Source organism: Syngnathus scovelli, chromosome 14 (assembly GCF_024217435.2).
Source record: "Syngnathus scovelli strain Florida chromosome 14, RoL_Ssco_1.2, whole genome shotgun sequence".
NCBI lineage: Eukaryota > Metazoa > Chordata > Actinopteri > Syngnathiformes > Syngnathidae > Syngnathus > Syngnathus scovelli.
The window spans coordinates 15,098,365-15,119,178 of NC_090860.1; the positions used below are offsets into that span (position 1 = coordinate 15,098,365).

The following is a 20,814-nucleotide window of genomic DNA, read 5'->3' on the forward strand; positions in this document are numbered from 1 at the left end:
CATGAACCTGACATGCATTTGTCACGCGTGCCCAGGGCTCCCATCCGTATCAATCTCTGAGTTACACCAGCGGCGACACAGCCGCTGACTCGCCGGCCCACGTGAGCCGTGCGGGCCTGCCGGTCAAGGACAGCCCCAGGAAAGAGAGTCTCCTGAGCAATTTAACGGGAAGCTTTCGCAGTCTGCACAACCTGCTGGAGGGCACGCCTCAGAGGAACGATCCGTCCTTTGCCACAACAGCCAAGAGCGGTTCCCTTACTCGGACAGGTGCCCGATTGTCTGTCTAATATTGGTCCTTTGGCATCGAGATGAACCCACGGTTTCCCGTCTGCGCTCTCTGCAGGCACCGATATGCTGACAGAGCACCCGCTGCTGTCCGAGCCGTCTTCCGTTAGCTTTTACAACTGGATGTCCAACGCCGTGGGGAACAGGAGCGGGGCTGCGGTCCAGGACTCGCCGGTGAATCGATCGCAGCACAATAGCCTCCAGACAGGTAAAATTTGGACCGATAACAGCACCCTCGTCCTCGTTTTGTCTCCAAATTGGAGAATAGAATGCTATGAAATGATAACCTGAACGTTTCAAGTCCCTTATTCCATTGAACTGTTTGTAAATGTGTCAGTTTCTCTAGACTCATTGGATTCTCCAGTTATTCACTTCCAATATCAGCCACTGCAAAGAGATAACAGTCCAGAAGGAGGTTCGGGGTTCTTCCTCAGTGTTGTGCTAGTGTCAACTAGTTCAATCCCTGTCACCTAGAAGTTGCTATTAGAATCCCTGCGTGACACCTTTTCAACAGCTCTCAGTATTCGATAGAACACCAGAGCCGGTCTCTGGTCACAATGAGAAAGAATAAAGACGGACGGACTCTTTGACATCAACGCTACACTGTTGCAAACAGGCCAGCCGAGCAGGGCTGAAATAAGCAGGGACGTCCCAAAAAAGATGTTGCTTGAATGCTCCGAAACCTTTCGGCATTAATGCTGCCTTGGCAGATGTGCGAGTTACTCAAGCCATGGGCACTCGTGCAGGTGTCTGCTGTGCCGTATAATCCCCAAATGTTAGTATGAGCTTTTTAGAAAGGAATAGAATCGAATAGAATCGAATGGAATCGATTGCCTCTCTTGCCATTGTACTGCAGCTATTTATGGAATCATTCTCTTTTAGGTGGGACATGTCACCTCCCAACCATCCCGTCCGCGTCGGACTTCAACACCGTGATGTCCAGCGACCAGAACACCTTGGACGGGACCCACTCGCAGCATTCCCAGCATAGCACTAGCCAGGATGACATTGCTGATATTGAAGAGGGAAACCTATGTCCCGCTGCTGTTCAACTGGCTGATGCTCAGGTGAGTCATTAGGTCGCAAACACGCTTACCCTTTTGTTAGCGCAGGGAAGAAAAAAAACGAACCGCTGGATTAACGGTCAGCAAATTGAATGGTATTCTTATACCGTACTCTTTCAGTTGTCTCTTTTTCCATCGTAGGTTGTTTTCAAGCCTTTACTGAGCTATACTGGCATCCAAGCCCAAGACAGCACTCCTCTGAGCTACAGGATGTATTTCGGAGAACATTTGTCTTTTTCTGGCAACCTGGAGTGTCTGAGAGCAGACATTGTTGACTCGGACACCTCCAAAGAGCGCAAAAACAAAAGATCCAGGAGGTAAAGTACATCTTGTTCACTGTTGACGCCTAAGCCGGCCGGGCATCTGCAGCAGACGACTACATCTTTTTTTCAAAAGCGAGACTCGCGTCGATCGTAACTGACGTAGTATCTGTTCGTAACGGCGGCGGCGGCGGCAACATCAGAAGGCAGAATTGCGCGACGGATTTAACATTTGTGTCCACTCCTCCTACCTCTAGACAAGGCACGGTGAACCTGCCACCGCTGGATTTCAAACCAGCTCTCCTTATTGAGACGTTCAGCTTGAATGCAGTTGTTATGGAGAAGTCGAGCAGCGCGCCGCAAGGCTCCACCGCCGCCGCCCCGCTGTCCTTCCACGACCTCAGCCGCCGCCACTACAACACATTCCACTGTGACTTCACCACAGCCTGCCAGGCCATTAGCCAACGTGTGGACATGGCTCTAGTGCGCCTCATTCACCAGTTCAGCACCATGATCGACGACATCAAAGCCACTCAAACGGACATTAAGCTAAACCGTTACACCGCCGGCTCTGCTTCGCCGACGCCGACCTTCAAGGCCCGACCCTACCGCCACTTTAGGTCGTCGGACTTTAGCCGGAGCTCGCGGGGCAGCATCAATGGGACGGCGCGCGGCGGCGGCGCCACGCAAACCCTGAAGAGCAAGAGAGGGGTGGGAGGTGCTGGAGGCTTGCCACTCAACGGACCACCCTCAGCCATGGACACGCTAGGAAGGAGGGAACACCGAGGACGCGGTTCGCTTGGACGTTCGGAGCGGCGCACCTCAAAGGTGACCTTTTTCTTTTTTTGATCATATAGGATACAACATAATCGGCCGTCTGTCCGTGTTGATATTTTTCCTGACTTTGTTGAGGGCAGTTGCTCCGCTGCGCGTTGCGGAGAGCAAGCGAACAAGTCGGGGTCACGCTTGACGAGGTGTCAGCGTGGTCTAAATACTGTGGATAACAACATTTGGGCACGACTTACCCAGTTGGAGATGTAAAAAAGTGACATTCACTATCGGTGGTGTAAATGTCCGAAATTGTGCTAAACGAGGTCATTTGTTGCTTTTCCTTGAGAGCCTGCCTGCCTACCAGTTTGAGAAACGGAGTCGACACACACAAACACAAGGTGGAGCTAGTAGAGCCGAAAAGCAACAACATGTCCTAGATGATGCAACATCATCAGAGGCTCTTGTACTTTTTTAGGGGAAAACTAATTTCACATGCACTGTATTTAAATGTATTCTGTCCTACTCTAATAGCTTTTTGGAATGGTAAAATGTATTTGCCCTTGTTGAATCTCTCTGTAAGGTGTCCAGAAAGGGCTCCCGTGATGTGGCGGACCACACGGCGATTCAGATGGATGATTCTGACTCCATCACTGTGTCGGAGCAGAGTGAGCCGTCAGCGGAATGTTGGCAGAACATGTACAAGCTGCTCAACTTCTACTCGCTCATCTCAGATCCCACAGGCATCTTGGAGAAAAGTTCTGCTGAGAATTGCTTGTCAGGTGGGCATCAGCACTCATTATTGCGCAATAATAGGTCAGAATGATATCACTCTTAAATCATACATATCAGTAGGGGGCTGATCTTCTTACCGGAGGACAACAACTGAATGATTCCCCGATGCGCTTCAACGTGAATGTGGCTTGATAGTTTTCTCCCCTTCAGAGGGTGGGCGTCGCCCATCCGAGCCGCTCTGCAACGTGATCTTTGAGAACGAACAGCAGGAACCCACGCCCAGCAAGCCCCCTCCTGCTGGCTGCAGGCGGCGTAGCCTGGTGAGCTCCGAGCCCCAGCACGTCACCCTCATCGTGTTTGGCATCGGCATGGTGAACCGCACCCACCTGGAGGCTGACATTGGTGGACTCACCATGGAGGCAGAACTCAAGAAGATCCACGGAAGTTTTACCCTCAAAGAGAAGATGAAAGGTGATTTGCTCATATGTCATGATGCAAAACAAATGAGAAATCTATTCTTGATGGCTTACTAGCCTTTGTGTCTTTTAGATATCCTTCATCAGAAAATGACTGAGACCTGTGCATCAGCTCATATAGGAGGCGTAAACATTGTACTGCTGGAGGGCATAACACCTGACATTCAGTACGTTCACCTGTTTTTTTTCTTTCTCATTTTGAATCATCTCTAAAACTGAGAATGACGTCCATCTTTGCAGTCTTTTGATTATCCGCCGAAATCAAGGCATTCTGTCTTTCCCTATTAATCATACGTCTAAACACATACATGATGATAAATTCCTTAACAGAAGAAAAGGAAGCATTTAAAGCATGATACACTAAAGCTGTAGAATGATTTGACATTTTCCTCTGCTCTCCCTTTTTTGTTGTTGCTTTCTCCCACAACTACATGCATAGACTGGAGGATTTCCCAACATCTCCCACCAGCACGGCAAAACAAGAGTTTCTGTATGTTGTTGCTGCTTTCTAGGGCTCACGTGCATTCATCTTTTAGTCCAAATCCAAAGGCATCTCCATCGTTTGTTTGTTTGTTCCCTCAATTCCACACGTGTGCATGAAACCGTTGCAGTGGTCTCGAGAGATCCATCCACGTTCGCCTATCTTTCCTCTTGCGGTGTTGAGTCAGAAGCAGTATGTGATGATCGCTTCATCAATATCTGACCGACGGTGAAAATGACATTTCATTTGAGTGCCTGAGAAAAGCTTAGAAACGGTACAGGTGAATGGAAGGGGGATGATGGGTGCATTTTCACTCATGACGCTAATTGTTTTCCAATGAGCCTACTCCAAAACAATCTTGGAAGCAATAGCCATCCACGTTTTGAAGGTGGAGCAACCTCACGCTCGCTCTCCAACTTAATTAGGCTGTTGCCGTTAGCAGATGTCGGTCGACGCACGGGGAATTCTCGGAAATCTCTTGAATGTTTTAGGTAACCCCCCGCATTGAAGGGAATAAAAATATATATATATATATATATATATATATATATATATATACTATATCTATATATAGCTTAGTGCTGCTCCGCGTTGGACCCTAATTGGGTGGAAACTGTGTCACAATTATCCATTGTCACACCATCCTCAATCCGCACGATCCTTTGTCGTCGTTCATACGCTCATATCGCTCGCTCTTCACGTCGGCTGCAGCGGATCACGTGTTAATCATTTGTCACCCTTCTCGCAGAACTGTGGTTAAGTGCAACATCGCCAAGTCTCAGGCCTTGTACAGCGCCCAGCGTGGACTGAAAACGAATAACGCCGCCGTCTTCAAAGTGGGAGCCATCATGATCAACATCCCCCAGCACCCAGCCACTTTACACAGCATGATGGTCCGCAGCTCCCATCAGCTGTCCAAACAGATCTCTGACCTCATCCGACAGCCGTCAAACATGTACGTCGAGCCTTCCGCCCACGCTTCCAAAAAATACAGCGACTATTGCGCGCGACTCTGAAATGCCCACATCCCTTCTCCCGCTGCTGGTATTTGGTGTGTTTTTACAGTACAAAGAGATTGCGTTTCTCGTCGTATTCATTTTCGAATGCGCTACATTCTTGTCGCATGAATTACAATGCGCTACTTTGGATGGACTGAGTGAAGGTTTCTCCTTCCTCTCCAGTCAAGCTCCCAATAGGGAGGACACGCCCACCCCGCAACCCTCCGACAAAGGGTCCAGCATCAATCAGACGCCCGTCGAGGCCAACGAGTTTCCCCAGCTTCCCGAAGGCCTCGAAAAGAAGCCCATCGTGCTCAAGTTCAGTGCCATGATGGATGGCATCACCATCGGCGCCGCCCTGCTACCCTCGCTGAAAGCCGAGTACAAAATGGGTCGCATGAAGAGCCATGGCATGACAGGTGTGTAGAAAAACACCAAACATCGCAAGTCCAAGATTTTGAAAATCAACAAGGCATATCCGTGTTGATGTTGCAGGGGCTCAAACCAGCTTCACCTTTGAGTTGCCAAACCACAAGCTATGCTTTCAATCAAAAGTGTCTCCTGTGGACATGTCCACCATGCCACCATCGGCGAGCCTCACCCTGCCACCTGTTACCATGTCCGGAGAGTACATCATGGAGGACCACGAGAGTCATTCCGATCAGGGTTGGGGCGCCGATGACTTCCCTGCAAAGCAAGGCAACTATCTCCAAGGCAACTACCTGCGCTGTGTGGCAGAGGTGGGATAGGACTTGTCTCATTCATGTGAAGATGAATGAATGAGCTGGGTTGACCGCTGGCTCACTGGCTTTCCTCCTCTCGCTCTCTCTCTCTCGCTCTCTCTCTCTCTCTCGTGTTAGATTGGCTCTTTTGAACACAACCTGACCACTGATCTGTTAAACCACCTGGTTTTCCTGCAGAAGGTTTTTATGAAGGAGGTCAATGAGGTCATCCAGAAGGTCTCAGGTGATGCAAAATAGACTATAGTCAAACTTGTTGAACTGACATAAAGCTGGCTTGCTTGTGATGGTTGCTGTAAAGGCTCACTTTCCTGTAGGAGCAATAAAGCAATAAATCATTTGCGTACATAGCCTCCAGCTATGCTTGACACTTTGCAATCATAATTGTGACAACGTAACAAGGCGTCACAAAGCTTGGCTTTCACTCCACAAGCTTTCTTAAAATATTGACTCTCACATATGGTCGCTAACCCAGTATTTGTGACGTTGACCCGTTGGGCATCATGCATGTGTCGATTGCGGCAGGGGTGGAACAACCCATCCCACTGTGGAACGAGCACGACAACTCGACGGATGCGGACAAGCCCAAAATCCTGCTCTACTCGCTAAGCCTCATGTTCAAGGTACTTTGCACGCAATATCTTGCACACGAGCGCAAGGTATCATTCCAAAAAAACCAAACACTCCATGATGAAAAGCGGTTTCAAGCAGAGAGAGGGCTTGTTTTCACAGGGAATCCAAATGACCGCCACCACCCCTTCAATGAGGGCTGTCCGTTTTGAGACCGGCTTGATTGAGCTGGAGCTGTCCAACAGGATCCAGTGTAAGGCTCAGCCTGGTGGCAGCAGCAGTTATCTGAAACTTTTTGGCAAATGTCAAGTTGACCTACACTTGGCCCTTGGGCAAATTGTCAAGCACCAGGTACAAACAAAGTTGGGACTATTATTATGATTTGATTTGATTTGATTTTGTTGGTAAGTCAGAGTTAAGCCACTTTTCCTGTAACAGGTCTATGAAGAGGCAGGCTCAGACTTCCACCAGGTAGCATACTTTCGGACCCGGATCGGCCTGCGAAACGCTCTCCAGGAGGAGATCAGTGGCTCGTCTGACAAGGAGGCTGTTCTCATCACTCTCAACAGGCCAATTGTTTTCGCCCAACCTGTGGCGTTTGACAGAGGTCAGCTGACTTTTTTTTTTTTTTATCACCAAATACCACCAGATGTTTGGATGGTTTGCATGTTTGCTTTGTTTTTGTTTTTTTTGTACAACGACTGGAGATTGCGTCCAAATCGTCGACGTAATGCGTGTCTGTCCTCCCGCAGCTGTGCTATTCTGGCTGAATTACAAGGCGGCGTACGACAACTGGAACGAACAGCGCTTGGCGCTCAACAAGGACATTCACGTGGCCACAAAAGAGGTGGTGGACAAGCTGCCAGGTATCCAACAGACATCAGCCCAAGCCTTCAGCACTCTCTTCCTTCAACTGACGGTCAATGACCTGGGCATCTGCCTGCCCATCACCGGCGCATCCCAGGTAATCGCACGGCCGGCATATTTTGGGACACTCTATACAAACCCCAATTCAAATGTTGTGCAGGTCTATGTATACGCATTCCCTGAATCTTCTCTGAAGATGATGAGATTGCCCAATTCCTTGCAACCGTAACGTTGACAAATGTTCTGGTGAACGTCTCTCCTCCGCCCGTCGCTTGCGAACCAACAAATGAGCCTTTGAGGGACGCGTGCCCCTTCTGTACTCCATCATGACATTCACGCGTGCGATGTTCCAAATGGGTCTTTTTCAATATAGAATGAATATGGGTTGCCAAGGATTTACGTATCATTTTTACCATTGTTTATCTCAACTTCATTGGAATTGGGGTTTGTTTGTTTGTATGTATAAAAGTAGGTGCGTGCGTGCGTGCGTGCGTGCGTGCGTGCGTGCGTGCGTGCGTCTCTATACAATTATATGTATATGTCCTTAACTATTTCCATAGAAAGGACAAGCAACCACTGCGGAAGGCACAAACTCTGAATCTGGGCCCTGCACATCAAAAGCCCCGAATAAAAATGCACGAAAAGTAACCTGCCATGTGTACATACTCTATTGCTTCTGTTGGCTTGCTGAGGGACACAGGCTGGCTAAGTGTGCTCAACACCCCTTGTTTGAATCCCTCCCCCTCAATTGCACTATTTTCTGGGTCATCCACTGGAAGTTTGCATAACTAAGAGTGGAGGTGGTGTCTCAGGGTGGTGTTTTCATTGCTACTTAAAAAAAGATGGTATGCTAATTAAGATTCCATTTGAATGGTTGGATCCTTCTCTCGCGGAATCACCCTGAATTCAAATTTGGATCTGAGCGTCTGCTATGAACTCCTCAAATCCAACAAACACATTTGCCTTTCTTTCTTGCTTTGCCAGGCCAACCACAGCATCGACCTGGACACCAGCTCCGCATTGGTCTTGACCATCGAGAGCACACTGATCACCGCCTGCTCCTCGGAGTCCCTGGTTAGCAAAGGCCACTTCAAGAATTTCTGCATCCGCTTTGCGGAGGGTTTTGAGACCACTTGGGATGACTGGAAGCCCGAGAGCCGAGGCGATTTGGTCATGAACGCTTGTAAGCGATCACGGGGATTTTCTACGAAAGCCTACGCTGCTTTTCTTAATCGGGCTCGCCTTGATGTGTTTGTTTGTGATCAATACTCAGGTATAGTCCCTGATGGCACGTATGAAGTGTGTTCTCGGACCACGGGGCAACCATCTGCTGGCAAGTTGTACTCCGTCCATCAAACATGGCTCACACGCAGCAGGATACTTGACTTGATTTAAGAATAAGAGCAAACAGAACTTTGGACTCATTTTCATCCTCTGCTTTTCTCTCCTCCTCGCCAACAAATCAGAGAGCAGTAGTGCCGGTACCTGGACTCTGAACGTGCTTTGGAAGATGTGCGGCATCGACGTTCACATGGACCCCAATATCGGCAAGCGCCTCAACGCCCTCGGTAACACGCTGACGTCAATGACGGGAGAAGAAGACGTCGACGACATCACCGACCTCAACTCTGTCAACATGGCGGACCTATCCGATGAAGATGAAGGTGACACCATGTCACCCACCATCCACATGGTTAGTCAATTTGGGTGAAAGCATGAGGTTAGCCACGGACGGAGTCAAACTGCAGTGGTGTACTTATTGTATGAAGCTCACGGTGGCACGGCACCACCTAGAATAGTTGTAGCGAACTGAACTGGATTTGATGGATTTTGGCATCGGAATCAAGAAACGGAATTGCGATGACTGCGTTGGCCGCGCTCGTATGAAGCTCACGGTGGCACGGCACCACCTAGAATAGTTGTAGCAAACTGAACTGGATTTGATGGATTTTGACATTGGAATCAAGAAACGGAATTGCGATGGCTGCGTTGGCCATGCTCGCGTTCGCGTGACAAGTGCTGGCTGGCATACGTGTAGTACGTGTGAAAAACCATTGTCGTCATTCTTTCAGCGGAGCAGCGATACATTTGTCGGCCCAAACTTTCTTTGTCCCCGCAGAGTCCAGAGAGCCAATTCAGCCCACGGCTGACTTTAAAGAAACGTCTGGTAAACCACATCCTGGGCCTCAGTCCCAGACCGCAGAGTGTATCTGTCCCAGCGGACTACTTAAAGTGTCCCTCGCCCCGCCTTCGAGCGGACAGTGCCCGGCCCCAAAGACCTCTCTCCTGGGCCTGTGTATGTAGCCAGCTAGCCAAACGTGTGAAAGTCTTCTTGGAGCTGATGGCCGGAACAATGAGGCTTGTGGAGTGGGGGAAAAAAAAAAAAAGCATTAAAATTTCAATCTGGGTGAAATGAAATCTGCGGATGTGACAATCATGGGAAGGTTTCTTCACGTTTTCTCTCTTTCACTTTGGGTAGCGTGGTGGTGGTGGTGGTGGTGGTGGTGGGGGTACGTACTTTCATTGGATTCCAAAAATAATTCATCAACCCTGATTGAATTGTGGCAAGACTAACAACAAACATTAATCAATCACACATTTGAAGCACCTTCCGTGCTTGGGATTGCTGCCATTTTCAAGCTTGACATTCCATTCTTCCACCAGGAGGCAGTGGATCCCAGAAGGCAGATGGTCACGGGAAACCAAGCGACCGACGCGCGAGTCCGAAAGTTTACCAAGAGGGTGGTGGACATCAGAGAGCTGAACGAACAGGCCAAAGTCATCGATGACCTCAAGTAGGCGTCCCGCTTGGACATTTGCTCGAGAGCAGACCCGAGCTTCAAGTCGAATGCCAAAGAGCTTGTGTGACGTTGTCATTCTTAGGAAATTGGGAGCAAGTGAGGGCACCATCAACCAGGAAATTCAGCGCTATCAACAGCTGGAGTCTGTGGCCGTCAATGACATCAGGAGAGATGTCCGAAAGAAGCTGCGGCGCTCCAGTATGAGGGTGAGCTCAATGACGACACGTGTCCGTCTCATTTTGACAGAACCGGTTGTGACGTTTTGTTTTGGTTTGGTTTGGTTTTTGCCTCCCTTAAGGCCGCCTCTCTCAAGGATAAGTGGGGTCTTGGCTACAAGCCCAGCTACAACCGTTCCAAAAGCATCTCGGCAGCGGCAGGTCGACCGCCTCTCAAAAGGATGGACAGACAGAGGTAATCAAGAAGTCATTGACGAATCGTGTGAAATAGCTATCGTATCTTCCAAAGTTTCTTGTAGGCATCTCATCTCATCTCTTATTATTTTGCTGGCCCGGTAGTAAGTAGTAACTCTGCCTTGGCTGCACAGACCCACGGTAGATTAGAGGCCATTTCCAACTGCGAGCAAGATCTGAACGTAGCCTCACAGCCACCACTGCTCCCTCCCTATGCCAGCATGACACTTTGATGTTGACTTCTTTGGAATGTACAGTCAATTAACATTTCAAGAAGTGACATAGCGCATCCCCGTGAGGCTGCGTGCGCCACAAATGATTGACGGCAACCCTCAGTCACGCCTCGCCACGCTTTGTGGCTCATGTGCCGGCGCCGACCTCTCAGATGCCAAATTCATCTTGTTGATGATGGCAATATTCCCCCTTTTCTACACGCCAAACCTAATATTGTGAATGTCCGACATGATATGTGGTCATCATCTTTTTCATGCTTTTTTGAGTTCCAGGATAGGAGATGTGGATGACTTCCCTGATGTGCGTGTGGATGCCTCCTCTCCTGGACCGCGGGTCACTTTCAATATCCAAGATACGGTAACGGCACATTTTCTCCATTCAAAGTCAGCTTTATGATTTATTATATTTATTTATTCAGCTTTATTCTACACATCAATCATATTCTGTACTTTTGTTCAAGATCTTCATTTTCAAATGACAAACTTTGTTTCAAAAGCGTGTGTGCCTTAATTAATGTCTGATAGTCATTCAAACGATTTACTACGTAAGGGCCAAACAGGAAAGCTCAATATTTTTGCACAGTTGGTTCAGCGCACAATTATCACACGTGCGTAAAGTGGCATCGCTCAGCCGTCTGACAGCAGTGAGTGAACGGAAAAGATCAAATGACATCGGGGCGTGCTCATGACTGCGGTGGTCCCCCATTTGCATATTTGAACCTTTTTCTCATCAATTTTGGAAGAGTTTTTTTTTTTTCTTTCTTTCTTTGTTTTTAATGCTTTTGTTCAATTTAATATAAATAATCAGGCTTTGGAGTCTGCAATTGCACCTGTCAGTCCAGGAGATGTATTCAAGGTACATATACTTTTCAAAATGTTTTCTTTTTCTTAACACATCAGAATAAGCCTCGCTGAATAACAAAAGACATACTTTGGTTCCCCCCCCCCCTACCTTTCCTCTGCGACGATCTTATCTATCGATGCTGTCGGGATTTTTCAAATCCAAACAGGATGATGAAATAGTGGCTTCAGCCATCACAATGGCACTGTTATGTTTGAACAACAGTATCAGTGGATTTGCATAAGTTGATGCCATGCTAGTTGTGATTTATTCATGCAGCATGATGGCTTTGTTTCTTTTTATTTATTCATGAATCAAATAATAATCCCAGTGCTGCAGTCCGTCCGTGTGCAGCAGGCTAGCACTTTGTCCACAGTGCTACGTGGATAAAGTCTAAAAAGGAAAGCAAGAAGGCAAACTCAAATGTATGACGTTGCCATCATGTACAGTACGTATTGTCATCCTGTCTTGGAAGATCCTAACTGGCATTGCTGCAAACTAATAAATGGCTGATTTCTGACAATGATTCTGCATGGTCAGTCAGCACTTAAATCACTACTCCAGACCAAAATATTGCAATTTAACAAACATTTATTCTCTGTGCCACCAGCATCACACTTGCGTGGGCCTGGCCTGGCCTGGCCTGGCCTGCCTGGGGCGGGGCAAAAGCTGCTGACATTCTGCCTTAAATACTACGCATATATTGGAGTATTATTAACCTCCTGTGTTGTGCCTTGAAGACGTTTACAGTATTTTCTGGCTCCTCAAACCAATTTACAAGTTGAGGCAATTTTAGTTTATGCGTCTTGCACGTTCACACACTGACAGTTCTCTTATCTGGTGTGAATATTGCTTGGGCACTTCCTTGTGCTATTTTCACGCTCCATAATGCATTCATTTTTCCTTTTTTTTTTCTCCTTTCCTTTCCTTTCCATTCTTTTGCCTTTTCTCCTGTCGGGGTGTCATGCCGTCTTTACTATCTCCCGTCTGGGCAATTTCAGCGTATAAGCGCCGAGAACATTTGCAGGATGCTCGTGTTCTGTGCTTTTGCTAGTCCGAGAAAGACAGGAAAGGGAATGACTTGTGTGCATCGCAGCACTTAAGCCAACGCGTGCAAGAGGCAAAGGCTTTGCGAGTGTGACTTTGTGATCTTGTGCAAAGTTTCCCGAGGAGTCCGAGCTGGACCTGTTGTCAGTCACCATTGACGAGCCATCATCCCATCCTCGCGATCGGCGCCATCTTCATTCTTCATCCATCATCGGAGACCACGGCTCCGTTTTCAGCGCTCCTTGCACGCCTGCTGTTCTCTCACCGCAAATTCCCTTCCAGCACGATGACACGCATCGAGATGAGCTGTCCTCGTCTTCCTCCGACGACTCGGAAAAGGACGACGACTTTGAACGCGAGAGGCCCCTGAGCTACCGAAGACCTTTGTACGTCGCTTCATTATTTGGCATAGCGTTTAGCATCTTGAATTGTGTGAATTGCATGCCGATAGAATATTCAGTTAGCATCATCCATCCTTTAACCGTTGCTCGCTCTTTCCCTTTAGCCAAGCTTCTCACAAGAGATCATCGGGTTTTTCCGCCGTCAGTCAGTTGTTCAGCGAACGTTGGCCGAGCGCACCCGCCAACCGGAGCTTCGGCGGCGCAACGACCGAAAGAAACATCGACTTTGAACTGGATGTTCGTGTGGAAATAGACAGCGGCAAATGTGTTCTTCACCAGAGCACTCAGCAGGCTGAGCATGAAGACATTTCATTCAGGAGGTGCAGTGAAAGTTGTTAGAGATTCGCTCACTCCAACTTATCATGCATTGTGATACATTTGACCAAAACATTTCGATTCCAATTCATTTCAAAAATGAAGTTTCATCTAACCATCTGCGGCTTTTGTAGGAGCTGCGATCGCAGCCTCAGGAGTCTCGACCAAGAGTCGCCTCCCAAAAAGAAAAAATTGCAGCCCGCCTACACATCTACAAGCCATCTTCTGGCTGGGAAAAAATGTCCCTCTTCGCTGCAGACCAAATCCAATGACCTGGAGACCACCATTTTCTACATTCCAGGAGTGGACGTAAAGGTGCGATTCTCCCCGGACAATTGCAAATGTGACGTAATGGATTTGACATTGCGAATGACGAATCCTCCCTTTTCCAGTTGCACTATAACTCCAAGACCCTGAAGACGGAATCCCCTAACGCCTCGCGTGGAACCTCGCTCTCGCGCTCGCTCTCCAAAGAGTCCAAGCTGTATGGTATGAAAGATAACGGTCCTCCCAATGCTGTCCAAAGCCCGACTAACTCGCTCCTACCTCCCCCGCTCCCACCGTTCCCATCAGGTACAGAAAGTTCCCTCGTTGTTACTTGCATGCCCTAGCCACCGACATCATTCTGTGCTGCATCGAGCCGCGTGCAGTCATTTCAAAGAAAGATGCAACGGCTCTCCAGTCGACCAGCCGACGTACTACATGAGTGACTTGTCATTCAAGATGTGTGTGTGTGTGTGTGTGTGTGTGTGTGTGTGTGTGTGTGTGTGTGTGTAGCCAAAGGTAAAGGGAGCGGAGGGGTGAAAATGGCCAAGCTGTACGCCTGGGTGGCCCTCCAGACTTTGCCGGAGGAGATGGTCATCAGCCCTTGTCTTCTTGATTTCTTGGAGAAAGCCCTAGAAACCATTCCCATCACTCCGGTGGACCGAAGCTACGCAGGTCGGCCGGGTCGTTGGCTTACTCTCGTGTTGACCGCATGGGTCTTTATCTTTGTGCTCTGCCGCTTCAGCTGTGGCTGCCCAGGAAGAGGACATGGGTCCATTTGAAACGGTCGAACCGCTGGAGGAATCGGCCACTTCCCTGGTTTCTTCTTCCGCGTCGGCGTATACTTCTTTTCCTGTCGACGTGGTCGTCTATGTCCGAGTTCAGGTATTGGATTGAACGAAAGCCACGTCGAAAATGGCTCTCGGTCATATTCGCTGTTTGTCTTTTCAGCCTTCTCAGATCCGCTTCAGCTGCCTGCCCATGTCCCGAGTTGAATGTATGCTCAAACTGCCATCGTTGGACCTGGTCTTCTCTTCCAACCGTGGCGAATTAGAGACCCCGACGGGGGCCCATCCCAATGATGGCTCGCTGCCAGCCTCCTCCACTCCACCGGGGCAGCAGCACCTTCCCAAAGTGCCTCCGAGCAAAGGTCTGACATTTTGAATTCGGCGCTCCCTTCACTTCCGAGTGGCAGCCCAACCCATTGTTGCTCTCTTTCTACCTCTATCTAGCCTCTCCGTTACTGGGGAGCCCTCTGGGCAGAAGCCGCCACAGCAGTAGCCAGTCCGACCTCACGGGGGGCCCGAGTAACTCGTCGGGTCTCAGCTTCACCGCCTGCATGTCGGACTTCTCGCTCTACGTGTTCCACCCCTACGGCGCTGGAAAGCAGAAATCTGCTGTCACGGGCCTGCCCCCGGGTCCAAGCCCATTAGGTAGGTATTGATCATGTCGACGAAGGACGGTGTTAATCATCGTATTGCTGCTAACGGCAGCGTTGTTTAGCCAGAGGAATTGGCAGGAGCCGGACACGTCGGGAGCAGGGGGAAACCTCTGTATTGATTTGAAAGAAGGTTGATTAAGTGCTGTCAACAAGTTCACCTTCCTTACTGTCGAGTTAGAGAAAGTTCACGGAATCGCGAGATGGGGATTTTCTCTGCTGAACGACATGAAGAGTTGCGGGCGCATGGCTCCCTCCAGCTGGCGAGCCGTTGAAAGTTGTTATGTCGTGTCGCTGATTGTTGGCCCGAACGTTTGCCCTGAAGGTACAGTGGACGAGGAGCCGGCATCTGTGACGGGAAGAAAGGACTCTTTGAGCATAAACCTGGAGTTTGTTAAAGTCAGCTTATCCAGGATGAGGCGCACGGGAGGCCCCACCTTCATCGAAAGCTTCATTCCTGGTAAAGGTGGTAAAATGGACACCACTCTCATCAATATCTCAGGTACCTTGTGGGTGGGCTGGCTCTTACAATCAAATCATTTTCACTTGCTAGCAGTTGATTCTTAGCTGTTGTCTTTTGGGGAACTGTGCCCAGTTCAATTGCACCTACGGAGAAAGAGGGGGGGGGGACCTTTAGTCATCTCTCTCTCTCTCTCTCTCTCTCTCTCTCTCTCTCTCTCTCTCTCTCTCTCTCTCTCTCTCTGTTTTCTCTTTAGCCGTTTGTGACATTGGCTCAGCTTCCTTCAAGTACGACATGAGACGATTGAGTGAGATTCTGGCCTTCCCAAGGGCCTGGTACCGCCGAAGTATAGCCAGGCGCCTCTTCCTTGGAGACCAGACCATCAACCTGCCAGGTAACCTGTCTGCTTTGTGCTGCTGCTGCTGCTGCTGCTGCTGCTGTTGGTTGGGTGGACTTCATTTTCCTTTCCACAGTCAAGAGTGTGTATTTGAATATGAAATGATTTGAATTACACACAGTGAATGACATTTGAAGCTCGCTCTTGCACATTTCCAAAGTTGTTCTTTGCTTGCCACATTTGGACCTTTTCTTTGTTCCGTTCAGCCTCTGGCCCCGGCACCCCTGACTCGTCGGAAATCATGACTCAGCATCTGTCTCCCGAGTCCAGCCGCAAAGCCTACTGGAGGACTTGGGATGGCAGCAGCGGGACACACATTCCTCAGTCTCCCAACGTGTTCTCTGAGCACAGCACGGGAAGCAACATGTCCCCGGGTGCTCTGGGCCACCTTAAGTCCCCTGCGCCCGGCCGAACCAGAAGCGTGTCCGATTCGTCGGCGCCGAGAAGAGGTGAGCTCGCACGCGGGAACCTGAAAGGACCTTGAAAACGAATTCTGATCGGCCACGAACTGCTCATTTGACAGATTCGGTGACAAAAACATCCACTCCCTCGTTTGGTAAAAATGGCAAAGCAGCAGGCCAACAGGGGGCGCCATGGGAGACACTGGTGGTGTTTGCCATCAACTTGAAACAGCTCACGGTCCAAATGAACATGAGCAACGTGATGGGAAATAACACGTAAGCTGGCCATCATTAAGTGAAGCGACATACAGCGACGTCAACGCTCCCGCTCCTGCTAAATGTATTACTTTTCACCCGCGTTATCTCCACGTGCAGCGCAAGAGCGAGCCTAAAGTACTGAGACCTGTTCAAGTGTTAGCGCTGACCTTTCCCTCTATGCTAACCTGTGCATTTCCTACTCTGAAATTCAGTCATTTATGTTTCACCGAGAGCGCTGGTGCATTATTCAGCAGCAGCAGCCGCCGCCGCGTTCTTTGCCTTGCAGGTGGACAACCAGCGGTCTAAAGAGCCAAGGCCGGCTGTCCGTGGGTAGCAACCGCGACCGAGAGATCAGCATGTCTGTCGGCCTGGGACGCTCCAAGCTGGACTCCAAGGGTGGCGTGGTGGGTGGCAATATTGACGTCAACACCCTCGAGATGGTCTGTGAGTAAACAAAAACATGCGTGGATTTCTTCTTCTTCTTCTTTTTAACCGCTTGTCTGTGATGGATGGATGGATGGATGGATGGATGGATGGATGGATGGATGGATGGATGGATGGATGGATGGATGGATGGATGGATGGATGGATGGATGGCTGGATGGATGGCTGGATGGATGGCTGGATGGATGGCTGGATGGATGGCTGGATGGATGGCTGGATGGATGGATGGATGGATGGATGGATGGATGGATGGATGGATGGATGGATGGATGGATGGATGGATGGATGGATGGATGGATGGATGGATGGTTTAGAAGCGGGCTCCCCGTGGTAGCAAGCGACAAATAGTACATCGTAGTGTGCGGCAAACAGCTGCAATGTCATAGAGCGCACCGGACAATGGATATGAAAATTCCTAATTGACGGACAGCCATTTGAATGTTTTCCCTAGCGCACATCTCCGAGCACCCGAACCAGCAACCCAGCCATAAGATCCAGATCACCATGGGCTCCACCGAGGCGCGGGTCGATTACATGGGCTCCAGCATCCTGATGGGGGTTTTTAGTAATGCTGACCTGCAGCTCCAAGATGAGTGGAAAGTCAACCTGTGCACTGTGGATTCCAGCATATCTGAGAAAAGGTGGGAGCGAGAATCAGCAAGCGCAAGCGCACGCGACGCACTTGACATTTGTAACCAACCAAGGCGCCCTTGCTTCCAGCGAGATCTTTGTCCACGGAGACTTGCAATGGGACATTTTCCAGGTGATCATTTCACGATCCACCACGCCAGACCTGATTAAGATCGGCATGAAGCTGCAGGAGTTTTTCACCCAACAATTTGACACCAGCAAGCGAGCGCTGTCCACGTGGGGCCCTGGGCCCTACCTGCCTCCAAAAACCCCCGTCATCAATGCAGAGAAAGGAGGAGCAGAGCTGTGTGAGTCTTCTGGCCAGCCTGAATCAAGCAGGAGGCAAAAGCCCCAAAGAATGCCACTTACTTAATACGCCTTTGTCTTTCAGACATGGATGCAGCGCATCACCGTCACTGGCCCGGCGTGCTGAAGGTGATCGCAGGTTGCCACATATCCCTCTTCCAGATGCCTCTGCCTGAAGACGCCGTGCAGTTGGGCGGCTCAATGAGCCTCCATGGCAATCACATGACCCTGGCCTGCTTCCACGGACCCAACTTTCGCTCCAAGTCGTGGGCTCTCTTCCACCTGGAAGAGCCCAATATCGCTTTCTGGACCGAAGCGCAGAAAATACTGGAAGATGGTGAGCGAAAGCTTTTAGTGCAGCGACTGACCAGGCCGGCCGGCCGGCCAGCCAGCCGGCCTACCAGCCGGCCAGCCAGCCAGCCAGCCAGCGACCTCTTCTTATTCCCAAGGTGCCGCCTGCATGGCGGCGCTTTAATAGCGGCGCTTTCTGAAACAGGTTCCAAAGATGATTCCACATACATTGTGCAGACACTGGACTTCCATCTGGGTCACAACACAATGGTGACCAAACCGTGCGGGGCCCTGGAAAGCCCGATGGCCACCATTACCAAAATCACGCGGCGGCGCCACGAAAACCCTCCGCACGGAGTTGCCACCGTTAAAGAATGGTTCAACTATGTTACTGCCATGAGGAATGAAGGTGACTCGGCTTGTTCTTTTGGATAGGATCTCAAAGCTGAAGTGTAGCTTCAGTCATTGAACATGAGCAGGTTTCAACTCGGTGAACAATTGATGAATTCTACTGGAGGGATGACTTAACGAAGCAAGCGGCAATTTACGAATGCGGTCATTTTTGGGAAACTTTCTGCACAGTTGGGATGCTAATGATGCGCCTGTGAAAGAAAGAAAGAAAGAAAGAAAGAAAGAAAGAAAGAAAGAAAGAAAGAAAGAAAGAAAGAAAGAAAGAAAGAAAGAAAGAAAGAAAGAAAGAAAGACCGACTTTCAGTTCCTCTTGAAGTAGACTATCCTTAATGCAAAGTAGCTGAGATCGTGCTCATCAAAGAAAAGTTTGACCTCCAGCTTCCTTTTTATCGCTCACTTCAGAGTTGAACTTGCTAAGGAACGTGGAAGCCAACAACCCGGAGAGCGGAGCCGCCGCCAAGAGCTCCAGTCTGCTCAGCAGCTTCCGCAGCAACTCCAGCTACAACCACGAGACTGAGACCATCTTTGCCCTTCCCAGAATGCAACTGGACTTCAAGTCCATCCATGTACAAGATCCCGACGAGCCTTCTCTGTCAGGTGGAGTGCATTTTGCAAAAGTACTTCCTTCAGGTCATATTGGCCCTGTTGCGGAGAGAAAAATGTTTTGTTTGATTCAAGCAGATTCCAACAGCAAACCAAAGGTGGAGTGCAGTGTGGTGACAGAATTCACAGACCACATTTGCGTGACCATGGATGCCGAGCTCATCATGTTTCTTCACGACATGGTCTCGGCCTACCTGAAAGAGAAAGAGAAAGGTGTGTTTTGTCGCTCGGTATCCACGAGTCGGCAACTAAAATTCAACTCGCTCCACAATGCTAATAGCGTAGAAAAGAAAAGAAGGTGTTCTTAGTTCCCCACTAAAATGAGTCATTAGGAAACAGCAGTAAGAAGAGGAACATATAGTCTACATTTCTATTTATCACCAAGGACCCAATTATGAAATTTCTGTAAAGAAAAAGGCAAAGCGGATCGTTGATGCCGACGCAGGCAAAGGACTGACGGAGCTTTAACGGTTTTCTCGAAACTTCTTTGACATTTAAACACTTCTCGGTCTTTAGCACTTTTCGCCCCACGGATGTTTGCGGCTCGGCCTGGCCAGAAGAGCCCCACGGCCGTGCACGACGACGACGGCGGCGGCGCAGACAAGGACGCAGAGGAGGGCGTCAACTACACCACGGTGGACTGGAGAGAGTTTATGTGCAACACCTGGCACTTGGAGCCCACTCTCAGGTCAGCTGGGACTCACGCAGTCGTACATAGCACATACCACCGAGCCGCAATGTGTTTCACGGCGGTTCAACGACGGACAATCCATTTGGCTTTCAGGCTCATCTCCTGGACGGGTCGCAAGATCGACCCGGTGGGAGTGGACTACATCTTGCAAAAACTGGGCTTCCACCACGCTAGGACTACCATTCCCAAATGGCTTCAGAGGGGCGTGATGGACCCGCTGGACAAGGTGCTGTCTGTTCTTATCAAGAAGCTGGGCACGGCCCTGCAAGACGAGAAGGACAAGAAAGGCCGAGAGAAGGAGGAGCACTGAGCCCGCCTGCCCCTTTTTCCTCAAGCATGGCTGTTGACTGTCACCTGCACCTGCCATCTGACGGAGCAATTTGTATCCATGTCGTCAATGTTGCTCCAATTTTGGAAACGAAGCGCAGTTAGTTGTGTCGTGGAGTATCGTTGGGTTACTTTCATGGTTACAAGCCTGCCTCTTTGATATGTTGTGAATGACCTCACTTGAACCGTTTTTTTTTTGTTTTGTTTTTCTCTCTCTCTCTCTCTCTCTCTCTCTCGCTCTCAAGGCTTTCCAGTATTTAAGAGAAAGGATTTCTTAAAACATTGCCTTTTCTTTCTTTGTTTCCCATGGAACACATGGTAAATGATGCTTTACTACATGTTGTATTTAATAGTTTGTTTTCCCTTGATGTGAACAAATGAGCACTGGAAGATTTGGGCATGAGCTGTGAGAAGAACATCAGGATATTATTAGTTTTATAATCAAATGATCATTATTTATGGGTATGTGACATGGAAATCTTGTAACATGAATTGGCTTGATGGGTCAAGCTTGTTTTTGTTTTTAGTGGGTGTATATAATTCAATTTGGTAAATGTGTTGATTTCCTAACTTAATAAAATAATGCCACTGGATTTGATAT

General features: G+C 49.2%; 1 protein-coding gene across 1 annotated transcript in view; it reads left to right on the forward strand.

Moving 5' to 3' along the window:
- The window catches only part of kiaa1109 (KIAA1109 ortholog), a 34,429-nt gene extending 13,618 nt beyond the window's left edge, over nt 1-20,811 (forward strand). Inside the window, exons 44-88 of the mRNA XM_049741314.1 lie at nt 36-267; nt 344-493; nt 1,168-1,352; nt 1,491-1,666; nt 1,867-2,437; nt 2,961-3,159; nt 3,308-3,583; nt 3,662-3,755; nt 4,028-4,078; nt 4,818-5,024; nt 5,251-5,486; nt 5,563-5,807; nt 5,928-6,033; nt 6,333-6,430; nt 6,540-6,728; nt 6,816-6,984; nt 7,130-7,341; nt 8,229-8,427; nt 8,518-8,577; nt 8,711-8,937; nt 9,909-10,039; nt 10,128-10,251; nt 10,344-10,456; nt 10,956-11,046; nt 12,691-12,962; nt 13,082-13,297; nt 13,427-13,607; nt 13,685-13,865; nt 14,070-14,231; nt 14,302-14,441; nt 14,508-14,706; nt 14,789-14,989; nt 15,320-15,496; nt 15,711-15,848; nt 16,058-16,300; nt 16,375-16,528; nt 16,797-16,954; nt 17,406-17,595; nt 17,675-17,892; nt 17,976-18,227; nt 18,387-18,590; nt 18,995-19,189; nt 19,274-19,408; nt 19,712-19,883; nt 19,980-20,811. Of these exons, the coding sequence (XP_049597271.1) occupies nt 36-267; nt 344-493; nt 1,168-1,352; nt 1,491-1,666; nt 1,867-2,437; nt 2,961-3,159; nt 3,308-3,583; nt 3,662-3,755; nt 4,028-4,078; nt 4,818-5,024; nt 5,251-5,486; nt 5,563-5,807; nt 5,928-6,033; nt 6,333-6,430; nt 6,540-6,728; nt 6,816-6,984; nt 7,130-7,341; nt 8,229-8,427; nt 8,518-8,577; nt 8,711-8,937; nt 9,909-10,039; nt 10,128-10,251; nt 10,344-10,456; nt 10,956-11,046; nt 12,691-12,962; nt 13,082-13,297; nt 13,427-13,607; nt 13,685-13,865; nt 14,070-14,231; nt 14,302-14,441; nt 14,508-14,706; nt 14,789-14,989; nt 15,320-15,496; nt 15,711-15,848; nt 16,058-16,300; nt 16,375-16,528; nt 16,797-16,954; nt 17,406-17,595; nt 17,675-17,892; nt 17,976-18,227; nt 18,387-18,590; nt 18,995-19,189; nt 19,274-19,408; nt 19,712-19,883; nt 19,980-20,196 (8,346 nt within the window). The 3' untranslated portion in view covers nt 20,197-20,811. The remainder of the gene's footprint in view (nt 1-35; nt 268-343; nt 494-1,167; nt 1,353-1,490; nt 1,667-1,866; nt 2,438-2,960; nt 3,160-3,307; nt 3,584-3,661; nt 3,756-4,027; nt 4,079-4,817; nt 5,025-5,250; nt 5,487-5,562; nt 5,808-5,927; nt 6,034-6,332; nt 6,431-6,539; nt 6,729-6,815; nt 6,985-7,129; nt 7,342-8,228; nt 8,428-8,517; nt 8,578-8,710; nt 8,938-9,908; nt 10,040-10,127; nt 10,252-10,343; nt 10,457-10,955; nt 11,047-12,690; nt 12,963-13,081; nt 13,298-13,426; nt 13,608-13,684; nt 13,866-14,069; nt 14,232-14,301; nt 14,442-14,507; nt 14,707-14,788; nt 14,990-15,319; nt 15,497-15,710; nt 15,849-16,057; nt 16,301-16,374; nt 16,529-16,796; nt 16,955-17,405; nt 17,596-17,674; nt 17,893-17,975; nt 18,228-18,386; nt 18,591-18,994; nt 19,190-19,273; nt 19,409-19,711; nt 19,884-19,979) is intronic.
- Nucleotides 20,812-20,814: the final 3 nt, after the last annotated feature.